A 12,082-nucleotide genomic window follows, 5' to 3' on the forward strand; every position below is an offset into this window, starting at 1 on the left:
CTGCTTTTCAGCAATCTTCATGGTAATGTTTTAAATATAATGCTTATCATGTAATCCATAATTTATCAACCATTTCTGGATTGTAATTGCCTTGTTCTCCTAGTAGATTGCTGAGCCTAGTACTTCTACTTCAGCCAGCACCACAGGAGCTTCCTCACCTTTGCCAAATACATCAGGAAAGAAAGAAAGAAGAAAACAAATCCCCATTGTGGATAATACATTTAATACAATTAATACAGACTGAAAAATGAACACAATCAATGCTTGTAATTTACAAAAAAAATACAGACTTCAGTTTACTTACACTTTTAAAGACTTTAAAAGAAAATTAAGCACAGAATATGCTATCAAATATGATGTTATAGTTAGATTTTTCTGCTTACAACGTTTCACTTTTTTTGTAGATTTTTCTGCTTACAACGTTTCACTTTTTTTGTATAATCATATTATACAGTTTTAATATACAGTAATATAATGTATTATTAAGCTATGCTATTGATTAATTTGACAAGTCTACTTGATACTGTTTACAGGTTTTGTGTAGAGCAACTAATGGACAACCTGACATTCACAAACAACATTCTCCTCGTGGAAGGACTAAAAGTTACACCTCAGTCTGCTTATCCCATTTTCATTCTGCTTCTGTTGGTTTATGTATTTGCAATGGGATGTAACATTGGACTTATAATACTGATCTCAAAAGACAAAAATCTGCATCATCCTATGCATTTTCTGTTTTGCAACTTGCCAGTGAATGACATTCCACTGTATTCCCGAACAGTATAACCTACTTATAAAAAATAAGTGAACTGTACTTAAAACTGTGAAACAGTTCATTCAACTTAAAACTTTTAAGTTTGTTCAACGATTTGGGCGTTTTAACTTCCAGGAACTTAAATAAAATAAGTAAAACATGACGTCGTCTTATTACCATAGCCTTATTTTTGCCTCTTGGTGGCGGTAATAAGCTTTATTGCGTTCCAAACTGCCAATTCAACAAAGAAGAGTCTCTACACTCAAAAACATTCTAAAGCCTTTTTAATAGATATACAAATTTCAATAGTAAAATTCTATCAAATTGAATTTAATGATCCTTTACATGTTTTAATTGAATAATTGATTAGGGATTGTTTAGTTATTCAATTAAAATATGGGTTATTTAATTCAATTTGATGGAATTTTACTATTAATTGAAATGCATAAATCTAAATTGTAGTGTACTCAGTGCAATTTATTTGCTATTTTTAAAACATAGTAGGTAAAACTCTCCAAAACAGACTAGTCAACATGACCATCATGATATGTCCGTTTATTTCATGTTTACATACGGACATATCATGTATTTCATGACTGTAAAAATGACAACGAAGTAAAACGAATTACCAAAGCCTCATTTTTGCCTCTTGGTGGCAGTAATGAGCTTTATCGCGTTCCAATCTGCCAACGAAAAAGAAGAGTCTACTCGGTGCACTTTATTTGCTTGTTTTTAAAAACATAACATACCAGGTAAAACTATACAAAACGCAACAAAGAGTCAACATATCATTCCATGTCCGTTTATTTCATGTTTTACTCAAACGACTGTAAAAAATAACAACGGAGTAAAAATAATTCCCATTTGAAATTGAGCGCTCGGATTTGAACTTGGAAGCCCGCCATGTCATGCAGGAGTCGTTGCCTCAACGTGGTTCTGTAGAAATATCGTTCATCATCGTCATCGTTTCTGTGTTTGCTGCGGTTTGTTTAGCGGCTATAATCTGGTAAGTACTTCTTAAAACTTTTTAAAAAGTTATTCTAGTAATCTGCATCAGAATGTGACAATATAGTCATCAAACTGAAACTATTTTTGCGTTAAGCTAATAGACGACCTAAAATGATCAGGCACACTTTATGCCTGATGTTATTTGTGGAGTGATTGATCTAAATTTTAACCATTTAAGGACATAGTTGATGTATGCTCGCAATCGCATTGCACGGATATTAATTTGTGGTAGGCCTACTGCTGGTTATCGCAGTTGCTTGTATTGAAGCTTTTCGGTTACAGAACCTAAATTGAAACAGAAAAAAAAAGATTAAAACCACTTTCATTCAATCTTACTTGTTTTTTTATCCAATGCTTAAAAGTAAATTAGCTGCAATGGAAGCCCAATGTTCTTTAATTCTGAAATTGTTGTATGACTTTGACATGTCTCTGCCTCACTATTAATTTGTGTTTTTATTTTCTCTACAGGTTAAAACTTTTGAGACCAGAGCATATGTGAGTAAAATAACAATTTGGAATTTGGGGGTGAAAATACATATGTAAAGACTAAAAGTATGCAGCATTTAAAAACTGATAACAACTGATTTTAGAGGTTGGCATAGCTCAGGGTTGGCTCATTGTCATGATTTTTCATGATGGATTGGAAATGCAGGTTATGTGATTCCTCCTCACTTACCCGAGCACAGTTACTTGGGCATTATGGTTTGCAACATAGCCATTTTTCAAAGGTTAGCCCTTTACCGTGTCTCTATGACTCGTGCATTTGCACATTTGTTTCATTCAATGCACTAAAAATTCATGTATCACGATTTCACAATGAGAAGGATAAGAGGCACGCATGTCAAGAAATCCAGGTGGTGTACACATGTCCTTTATGTGGGTTCAAGCAACCTTTTTCAGAAAAAAATATTTTTGGTCATTTAAGAGGGCATTTGAGAAGTCATGAAATGGTAACATGTCCATATAAAAACTGCAGGTATACCACAAATGTTTACTCCTCATTTAATTCTCACAAAACCAGGGCCCATGGAGTAGATGTTAGTTCAGCTTGCTTGGACCTTTTTGAAGATGTAGTTGCTGAAGATGATGGCTGTTCTGCAGCTGCGGAGCCTCCATTTGAGGATCCTACTCAGTCTGAGAATGCAGACATTTTGGATATTGTTGATATACAGTGTGACACAGGCCAATTACAAGCGCAACTACAACTCAATTTAGCCTCTCTGTTTTTGAAGATGCAGGCTATACTTCATGTGTCAGATATAGCTGCACAGGAAATAGTAGAACATTTGTGTCAGCTGTTTTCTTTGTCAAGGCCGCTGCTGAGAGAAGCAGTTAATGACGTATTACAGAGACATTGCTATACTGTGAGTGAAGCTGCTCTTGATGAAATTGTTAGTGTTGTTATAGACAGTAATGTTTTTGTCAGTGCAACTGCTAAAGGAGCAGAATTGTCCTCAAATAAGCGACGAAAAACCTTTATTGAGAGAAATTACCCAATGGTTATGCCGTTTCAGTATGTTGTAGCCCCTGGGCGCACGGCTGTTTATGTCCCTATACTGCCTATGATTCAGTTGTTGTTTAAACATACTGATGTACTTGACAGAATTAAAGAATCACATTCTTCACAATCCGGTCAATACACAAATCATCGAGATGGTTTGTATTTTCAAGAAAATGAGCTGTTATCAGCATCAGAGGAGTTTAAATTGCCACTGCTGATTTACATCGATGAGATAGAAGTTGCAAATCCATTAGGTACTTCGAGGAAAATACATAAACTCTGTTCGGTGTACTGGGTACTTGCTGATTTACCTAGCAAATACCGATCAGCTCTGCATGTGATACAGCTAGCTTTGCTGTGTAAAGTTCCTGATGTCCAGAAATGTGGCTATGAGAGTGTGCTTGGCCCTTTAATGCAAGACATATGTACATTAGAACAAGATGGTGTGTTCATTGAGTCTCTTGGTCAATCTGTTAAAGGCACTGTTCTTTTTGTTGCAGCAGATAATCTTGCAGCTCACGGATTGGCAGGCTTTGTACAGTCATTCCGTTCAGAGTATGTGTGCAGATTCTGTCTGGCAACTCAAGACCAGTTTCAATCGCATGACGTTGCTGAGGGTGAATTCAGTCTGAGAACTAAGGTAACTCATGATCTGCATGTCCAGAATGTCTCCAGTAGAAATGGGGAAAGTAACTGTGGTGTGAAAGGGGACTGTGTCTTAAAACAAAAGCTGCAGTATTTTCATCCAATCACTGGTTTCCCCCCTGATATTCTCCATGACCTCCTTGAAGGTATTGTGCCAGTAGAGTTGGCTTTATGCATTCAAAAAATGATTCGTCTGAAACACTTCACACTTGATTATTTGAACAGTAAAATTGAATCATTCCCATATAAGCATACAGATAAGGTTGATAGACCCAAGCCAATTTCCAAAACTTATACCACAAAAATGACAATAGGTGGTAATGGTCATGAAAATGCTGCATTACTTCGGCTACTTCCATTCATGGTTGGCAATGTTGTACCAGAGGGAGATAGTGCATGGGCAGTGTTAATGGAATTGAAAGACATTGTGGAGTTAGTGCTGTCTCCAACATTTACTGAAGAGATGATTCAGTATTTACAGAGTAAAATAAGGGACCACAGGCAAATTCTTCTTGAAGTATTTCCAGATTTTAAGCTTAGGCCAAAGCATCACTACGTCGAACATTATCCAGAGCTGATCAGATGTTTTGGACCTCTTGTTCATTTATGGACCATGCGTTTTGAAGGCAAACACCGCTTCTTCAAACGGGTTGTGCACGATACACAGAACTTTAAAAATGTGCTGAAGACACTGGCAAGCAGACACCAGCATATGATGGCTTACCATCTAAGTGCGCCAGCGTTCTTCAAACCACATTTGCAGGCATCAACTGTGACATCTGTTTTAGTTTCAACACTACCTGAAGTGGCAATACAGTATATTAAACAGAAGACTGATAGTAACACTATATACTGTGCATCTCAAATCACCATTGATGGGACAAATATTTCTACTGGGGAATATTTTCCTGCTGGTTTTGAAGCAGGGTTACCTCAGTTTTGTAAAACTGAGTCAATCCTCCTTGTGAACGATCATGTGGCCTTCCTATGCAGGGAGCACAAGTCCCATTATATTGAACACCTAAGAGCTTTTAATCTGTGTTTAGGTGAAATATCTGTTAAAACAATAACAGATTTGAGTGACACATCCCCCCTTACTGCCTACAGCATAGAGGGCAAGTTGCTGTTGACGCCAAAGCGATTTCTACCTTTACAATAAGGTAAGATTTCTACATTATTTGGAAATTCATGTCCAGTCCATCTTGTTCGAAACTATATTTTTAACTTGTTTTTTACCTTGTTGTTTTTGTCTCCTAGATGGCGGAATCCCAGAAACTTTTACTGAGAGTTTACATTGCTCCTGACATCGCCCACAAGATGACCCTTTCTACACGCCCAAGTACAGTAGAAGAGTTGACTACAGTGATTAAAGAGAAATTCAGACCTCGTCTTGATTTTGATTTCAACCTCCAATATGAAGACCCAGACTTTGGGGGGCAACTCTGCTTTCTAACAGACATTTCAGAACTGCCAGAGAAGGCTGTATTGAAAGTACACAGATCTGAGACTGATGCCGGGTCAACTGCAACTTCACACACAGAAATACTCCCTTATGCCCCAGGACGCTTGCAGAGTTGGCCTGATGTCTTCCCAGTTCCTCAATTTTCTTATGATGTCGAGCACAGCCTAAATGGTGGAAATATGGCCTATCAAAACAGTGGAAAGTTCTTAAAATTAACTAAAGGCCAAAAACACGACATTCTAGAAAATATGGCCAAGGCAATGCACAGCTTTAAGGCTTACCCCAGTGACAAAGAAGTAGCTAAAGCAGCTGAGGCTCTTATTTCGAAGCACCCCTGCCTCACAGAACCAGGAAGTCAATGTGGATGGTATGGCTGGAAGACAAGTTTAAAGTTTAAAATGGGCAACTTTCGCACAAAACTCAGCAGATCTGGCTGTGAAGAGGTGGCTGTTAACTCGGGGAAGAGAAGCCAAAATAATCCGGAGAGTGAGTCTCCCCACTCCAACATCAAAAGAGCTCGTCGAGCTGAGGTAAACTACCTACCAAATTTTCCAAAAGGAGAGAGTGCTGAAAGCTTGGAACAACAAAGATTGCAAATAGTTGAGGAAGTGTCTAAGACAGAAAGAAGTCTTGGGCTGATAGAGAGACTCATGCAAAGTACATTTGCTCTGCGTCGCAAACAGATCGTTGTAGATAACCCATCACAACCAGTGAAGGACTTTTTGGAAAAGTGGCCTGCACTTCGTTTGGAATCTCAGGTAATTTTCTCAGTTGTGTTCTATTAGATTCCATTTTTTGTGTGTTTATGTGTGTCTGTTACTTTTGTTTTCTTATTTAACTTTTTTTAAGTTAAGTTTTTGAATGCTTGCTTTCAGATTGCTGCAGAATTCCACAGAATTACTAATATCAGCTTGAAAAACAAGTTCTATGCAGAGCTGGACAACCATACTCCTCGACTGATTGCTGTTTACAGGCAGAAGGCTGCCCGTACAGGCAAGGCAGCAGAAGCACTGAGAAGCATCTGTAGTGCCTATGATCTTACGGTGAATTTTGTTAATTACATTTATAGTACAAGTTAATTGGTTAATGTGCACAAGTATTTTACTGCTATCTGGTAATTGTTTAAACCTGGCTTTGAACTTTTTTTGCTTTAAATTTCTTCCCTTCTTTCATCGGTACTTTTATCTTTATTTTATTCTTTTCTCTTGCATCACTAAGACAGTTCTGTTTTTTTTTTTTTCAGGATCACTGCGATATTAACAACAGACGTACAGCTGCACTTCGAGCCCTCCCTGTCTACTTGCGCGAAGATGACTCTGTGTTTTTCAAGATGTGGAATGTAGGTTGTTATACATATCATTTGAATTTTAATGTTATTTATCTGATTATGCTTATGAAGTTCTCTAATGCTTTTCAGACTGAAAAGGTGGATGAGCCAGACATTGCAGATTCAGCTGTAGCTCTTGTCAGCATGGTGAATGGAGACTCGAGTTCCACTGTTCAGTTTGACCCGGCTGGGATTGCTATTGTGCTGGAAGGTGACATTGTTCTAAGGGACATTTCCAGGTTGGCTGATGCTTTTCTTTTGATTTTTGGTTTGATATATGCATTACATCTCAACTACCCCAAAGAGCTGACCCACACCTTTAACTTCATCCAAAAAGTCTTACTGGGTTTGGATGACTCAAAGCCACTAACACCCAGATTGCTGAGTCTAAAAAATGAGCTACTGATTAAGGAGTAAGAGCAATGGATGTACGAGCGCGATACAATTTATTTTCTGTTCTTTTCAGTTGTTGTGACTACTGTATTTGCCCTATTAAACACTGAGCTCAAGATTTTAAATTTCCCAGTGAAGTGGGGAATTGCATTTTCATTGAAGTATTTACTTGGATTGCGTTACTGAAAGCCACTAGCACCCAGATTGCTGTCTAAATGTTCTGGATGACCAAGAGACTGTTTATTGTCTTTTATTTCACTTGTTGTGACTAATATTGTTACAGTCTGTTGTTATACTTATCTCAAATTTAGAAATTTTCCAGAACACAGATTTTGTGTTCAGTTAGTATTTACTGTGATTGCGTTACTGAAAGCCACTAGCACCCAGATTGCTGTCTAAATTTTCTGGATGCACAAGAGACTGTTTATTGTCTTTTATTTCACTTGTTGTGACTTTAATATTGTTACAGTCTGTTGTTATAATTATCTCAAATTTAGAAATTTTGCAGAACACAGATTTTGTGTTCACTTAGTAAATACTGGGATTGCGTTACTGAATGCCACTAGCACCCAGATTGCAGTTTTAAAAAAAAAATTACTTGTTAGAGAGTTTTTCCTGTATCTCTGGATGCACTAGTTTTCTACACCTCTGTCCTTTACATTTGTTGTGTCTCATACAGTTACATTCTAATGTATACAGAGGTCTGTTATAATGCTGCAAAAAATGCCTTTTGCAAAATAAAACGTTCATATATGGAGTTTGAAATTGTCTTCCTTTCTAATGTTTAAGGAATAATATTTTGCTAATGTTAATTTAGAGGTCAAATTTCTTTGAAAATTGCAAATTAAGTATTTTATTTATTTTTAAATGTATAACAAAAATTTAGTATTTTTAATTTGTGATCAATAAAAATTGAGTTATAAAAGAGAAGAAAAGTTTCAAATCAATAATTGAGTTAATCTGTTTTGTGGATTTAAGTGTAACTGACTTAAAACAATTAATTTTACCAACTTAAAAGTTTTGAGTTATAAAATACATACAAAAAGTGTATTCAAATAAATAATTTTGAGTTAATCTGTTCTATGAATTTAAGTGTAACTGACTTAAAACAATTAATTATATCAACTTAAAGGTTTTGAGTTATAAAATACATACAAAAAGTGTATTCAAATAAATAATTTTGAGTTAATCTGTTCTATGAATTTAAGTGTAACTGACTTAAAACAATTAATTTTATCAACTTAAAAAATTTGAGGAAACTTATTACCTCAAAACTTTTGAGTTATCTTAACTTATCGGGGTTTACAGTGTAGGGACAACTGTCATGTTGCCACATATACTACAAGACATTTTAAGGGAAGCTTCAGAGCGTTACATGACATATGTGGAGTGTGTTGTTCAAGCATATTTTGTACACATATTTGCAGCAGCAAGCCACTATGTGCTGATGATCATGGCCTTTGACAGATATGTGGCTATATGTAATCCGCTGCGATACACAGCCATAATGACCAATAAAATGGTAGTGAAACTATCAGTAACAGCCTGGGGGCTGTCAGCATTCATAGTGTCTATTATGTTAGGTCTCACTATACGACTGTCTCGCTGCAGATCTAAAATCGAAAACCCTTTCTGTGACAATGCCTCACTGTTTAAACTCTCTTGTGAAAGTGTGGTCATTAATAATGTGTTTGGAATTATTTATACTGTGATTGTTTTTACTTTCTCACTTGGGTCTGTATTTATTACATATACCAAGATCGCTAGTGTATGCATAACCAGCAAAAACAAAGCACTCAACAGCAAAGCCATAAAAACATGTAGCACCCATATAGCTGTTTATATAATCATGTTTGTTTCCTGTGCCACCATGGTTTTTCTCCATCGTTTTCCTAAATACTCTGAAAGCAGAAAACTAGCTAGTATTATGTTTCATATAGTACCACCAGGACTAAATCCTTTAGTGTATGGTTTACAAACCAAAGAAATAAGACAAAAGTTTATAAGACTTTGGTACAGAAATAAAGTTAATCTAAAGTGAATTCATTATAAGGAATGTCTAAAATATGGGGGAGGGTATTATAAATTTTAATATTTTCTCTTTATAAAAATATAAATATCAATAGTGCTACTGTGAGAATTATTTAGTCCATACGTTTCTTGACAAAATAATCATAATCTTCTGTTATGACATTTACACATAATTTAGTTATAATATATTGATATCTTTTGACATTTAGCCAATTGAATTCCAATGATGTACTACATGTAAACTTGTACATTTAATTCAAATGATGTATACAAATATATATTATTGTCTATTTTGACTGTATTTGTACATTCCATGATTTAGCTTAAAGCAAATGGTACATAATTCCCCTGGCAGATCAGTATATATGTGTTTATATATTTATCTACCCACTTATTAGTTCTAAAAGAAAAGCCTCACACACTACACTTGCACCAAACACAGAAAACCAGATCATGCTAGGTCTCTTTTTTCAGTTATCCCCATGTTTTTCTCCTCACAGCAAGTTATTAATATCTGCTGCTGTTAAACACCTCTAAAACTGTTTCATGGACTGTGTTTTCCCTGAACATCTCTATTGGCTTAGCTTTTGCATCATTCTAATTGTACATTGGTACCGCATGATTATTTATTTAAAAAAAAATTATAATAGTAAAATTTTAAATGTTGCTGCATAATCATGTAACTTGAGTTAAAGCAGACTCATACAGCAAGTGAATAATGGGTTGAGTCTGTAAATAATTAGTTAGAGAACAGTAATAACAGTGTGTGGTTTCTTTAGATGTGTAAATATTTGCATATTTACATAAATTGTTCAGAAACAAGGAGACATTAACTGAAACATTTTCACATATCACAAACAGAAATGGAAGTCAAGGGGTCCATTTTAAAAGTAGAAGTCAGTATCTAGTGTGGCCACCAGCTGCTTTTAAGTACTACAGTGAATCTCATCCTCATAGAATACACCAGATTTGCCAGTTGTTGTTGTAAGATGTTACCCCACTCTTCCACCAAAGCTTTTGCAAGTTTTCCATAAAAAAAATCTACTGTTGCCATGCACACATTATTTGTTAATGCAGATAGCAGTGTAAGTTTTCACAGAAAACAATAACATGGATAAGGAAAACTAAAAAGAAAGCCAAATAAGAAAGAGAAGGACCAGACGAGACGTAAACTTAAATCGATTATTTACTCTCTGTAACACAGGTCTCGATGACAGCGTGGGAAGATCCAAATGCGAGCTTTATTACAGATCGTGGTCAAGACAGGCAGGGTCAAACATCAGCAAACAGTATGACGAAGGCAAAACAATAGCGTAATCCACAAAAACAGGAGGGCAGTCCAAAAGTAACAAATAAACAATGACACAAGGTAAAACTATGGCAATGGCAAAAACAGACTATGACAATAAAAACAAAACCATGGCAAAAACAAAGCAATGAAACAGGAGAAACGCTTAGTAGAGTCCGCACAGCAAAACAATACTTCGCAACCTCCTGTTTGGCATGGTCCTCCTTACATGGCTGCCAAACAGGAAGTAACCATGGAGGTAGCAAAGGGAGCAGCAACAGTCAGTGTGAATAAGGGCTCCCTCTGCTGGCCTGGCGTTACAGATTCAAGCAGTGGCAGATGGTGAGACAGTGGAAGTCCTGGGCCGTTGAGTAGTGGCAGACAGTGAGACAATGGAGGTCCTGGACCGTGGAGCAATGGCAGACAGTGAAGCTCTGGAGGACCTGGGCCATGGAGCAATGGCAGACCTAGATCATGAAGCAGAGATGGGCCTGGACCATGGAGCTGTGGCAGACAGTGGAAACTTGGAGGACCTGGTCCGTGAAGCAGTGGCAGACAGTGGAACACTGGAGGACCTGGACCGTGGAGTGATGGCAGACAGTGAAGCTCTGGAGGACCTGGGCCATGGAGCAATAGCAGAACTGGATCATGAAGCAAAGGTGGGCCTGGACCGTGAAGGTACATGGTGGGGCCGGTAGAGCAGGAAGCCTATGCGGTGTAGGCAGAGCAGGAAGCCATGGCGGAACAGGCAGAGCAGGGATCCTTGGCGGTGCAGGCAGAGCAGGGATCCTTGGCGGTGCAGGCAGAGCAGGAAGCCATGGCGGAGCAGGCAGAGCAGTGAGTCTTGGCGGTGCAGGCAGAGCAGGGAGACCTTGGCGGAGCAGGCAGAACAGGAACATTGACAATGTTTGAGCAGATAGTGAGTTCATAAGAGGATGGAACCCCCTTTTGAGGATCTGCAGTGGGAGCTGCCTCCTCAGGGGGTTCCGCCGTGGACGCCGCCTCCATAAGAGGCATTGGCGCATCGGACACGTGAACAGATGAGGCCTCCAGAGCAGACCCGTGGACAGACAAGGCCTCTGGAGCAGACTCATGAAGAGACTCATGAAGAGACTCATGGACAGACGAGGAATGCAGTGTGCAGCCCAGTGTGCAGGCGTGAGGCTTGGGAGCGTCAGCTCTGTGTGGCTTGCTTGGCTTGGGAGCGTCGGCTCTGCGTGGCTTGCTTGGCTTGGGAGCGTCGGCTCTATTGGTATGTCTGCAGCCCGCACTGACATTAGAGGAGGGTCCATTACACTGGCAATCAAGAGAGGGCGTGGCTCTGGCAGATCAGACGAGACATGGCATGGCTCTGGACACTCGGGCGAGATGTGACTTGGCTCTGGACAAGAAGCAGCAACTTGGCTTGGCTCATGAAGATCAACTGTGGCTTGGCTTAACATAGACAACCCAGCTGTAACTTGACTTGATTCAGGAACAACAGCTGCGACTTGGCTTGACTCATGGGGCACAGCTGTGACTTGGCTTGATTTGTGGGGCACAGCTGTGACTTTGCTTGACTCTGAGGGAACAGCTATGACTGGACTTGGCTTTGAGGGAACAGCTGCGACGTGGCTTGACTTTGCTTGAGCAACTGCGTCTTGGCTTGACTTTGCTAGAGCAGCTGCAGCTTG

General features: G+C 38.4%; 1 protein-coding gene across 2 annotated transcripts; it reads left to right on the forward strand.

The window, feature by feature from the left end:
• The first annotated feature begins 552 nt into the window (after window positions 1-552).
• LOC141292455 (olfactory receptor 8G17-like) lies at window positions 553-11,340 on the forward strand. Of its 2 annotated transcripts, XM_073824471.1 has the most exons (3): window positions 553-767; window positions 8,399-9,116; window positions 11,323-11,340. In XM_073824471.1, exons 1-3 carry the CDS (start codon window positions 553-555, stop codon window positions 11,338-11,340), a joined length of 951 nt encoding a protein of 316 aa, XP_073680572.1. The 2 variants fall into 2 exon arrangements, with proteins under 2 accessions (XP_073680572.1, XP_073680573.1); XM_073824472.1 differs by lacking the exon at window positions 11,323-11,340 and having other exon boundaries at window positions 8,399-9,131.
• The last annotated feature ends 742 nt before the right edge of the window (window positions 11,341-12,082 follow it).

The sequence above is a fragment of the Garra rufa genome, chromosome 19 (genome assembly GCF_049309525.1).
Source record: "Garra rufa chromosome 19, GarRuf1.0, whole genome shotgun sequence".
NCBI classification, from domain to species: Eukaryota; Metazoa; Chordata; class Actinopteri; order Cypriniformes; family Cyprinidae; genus Garra; species Garra rufa.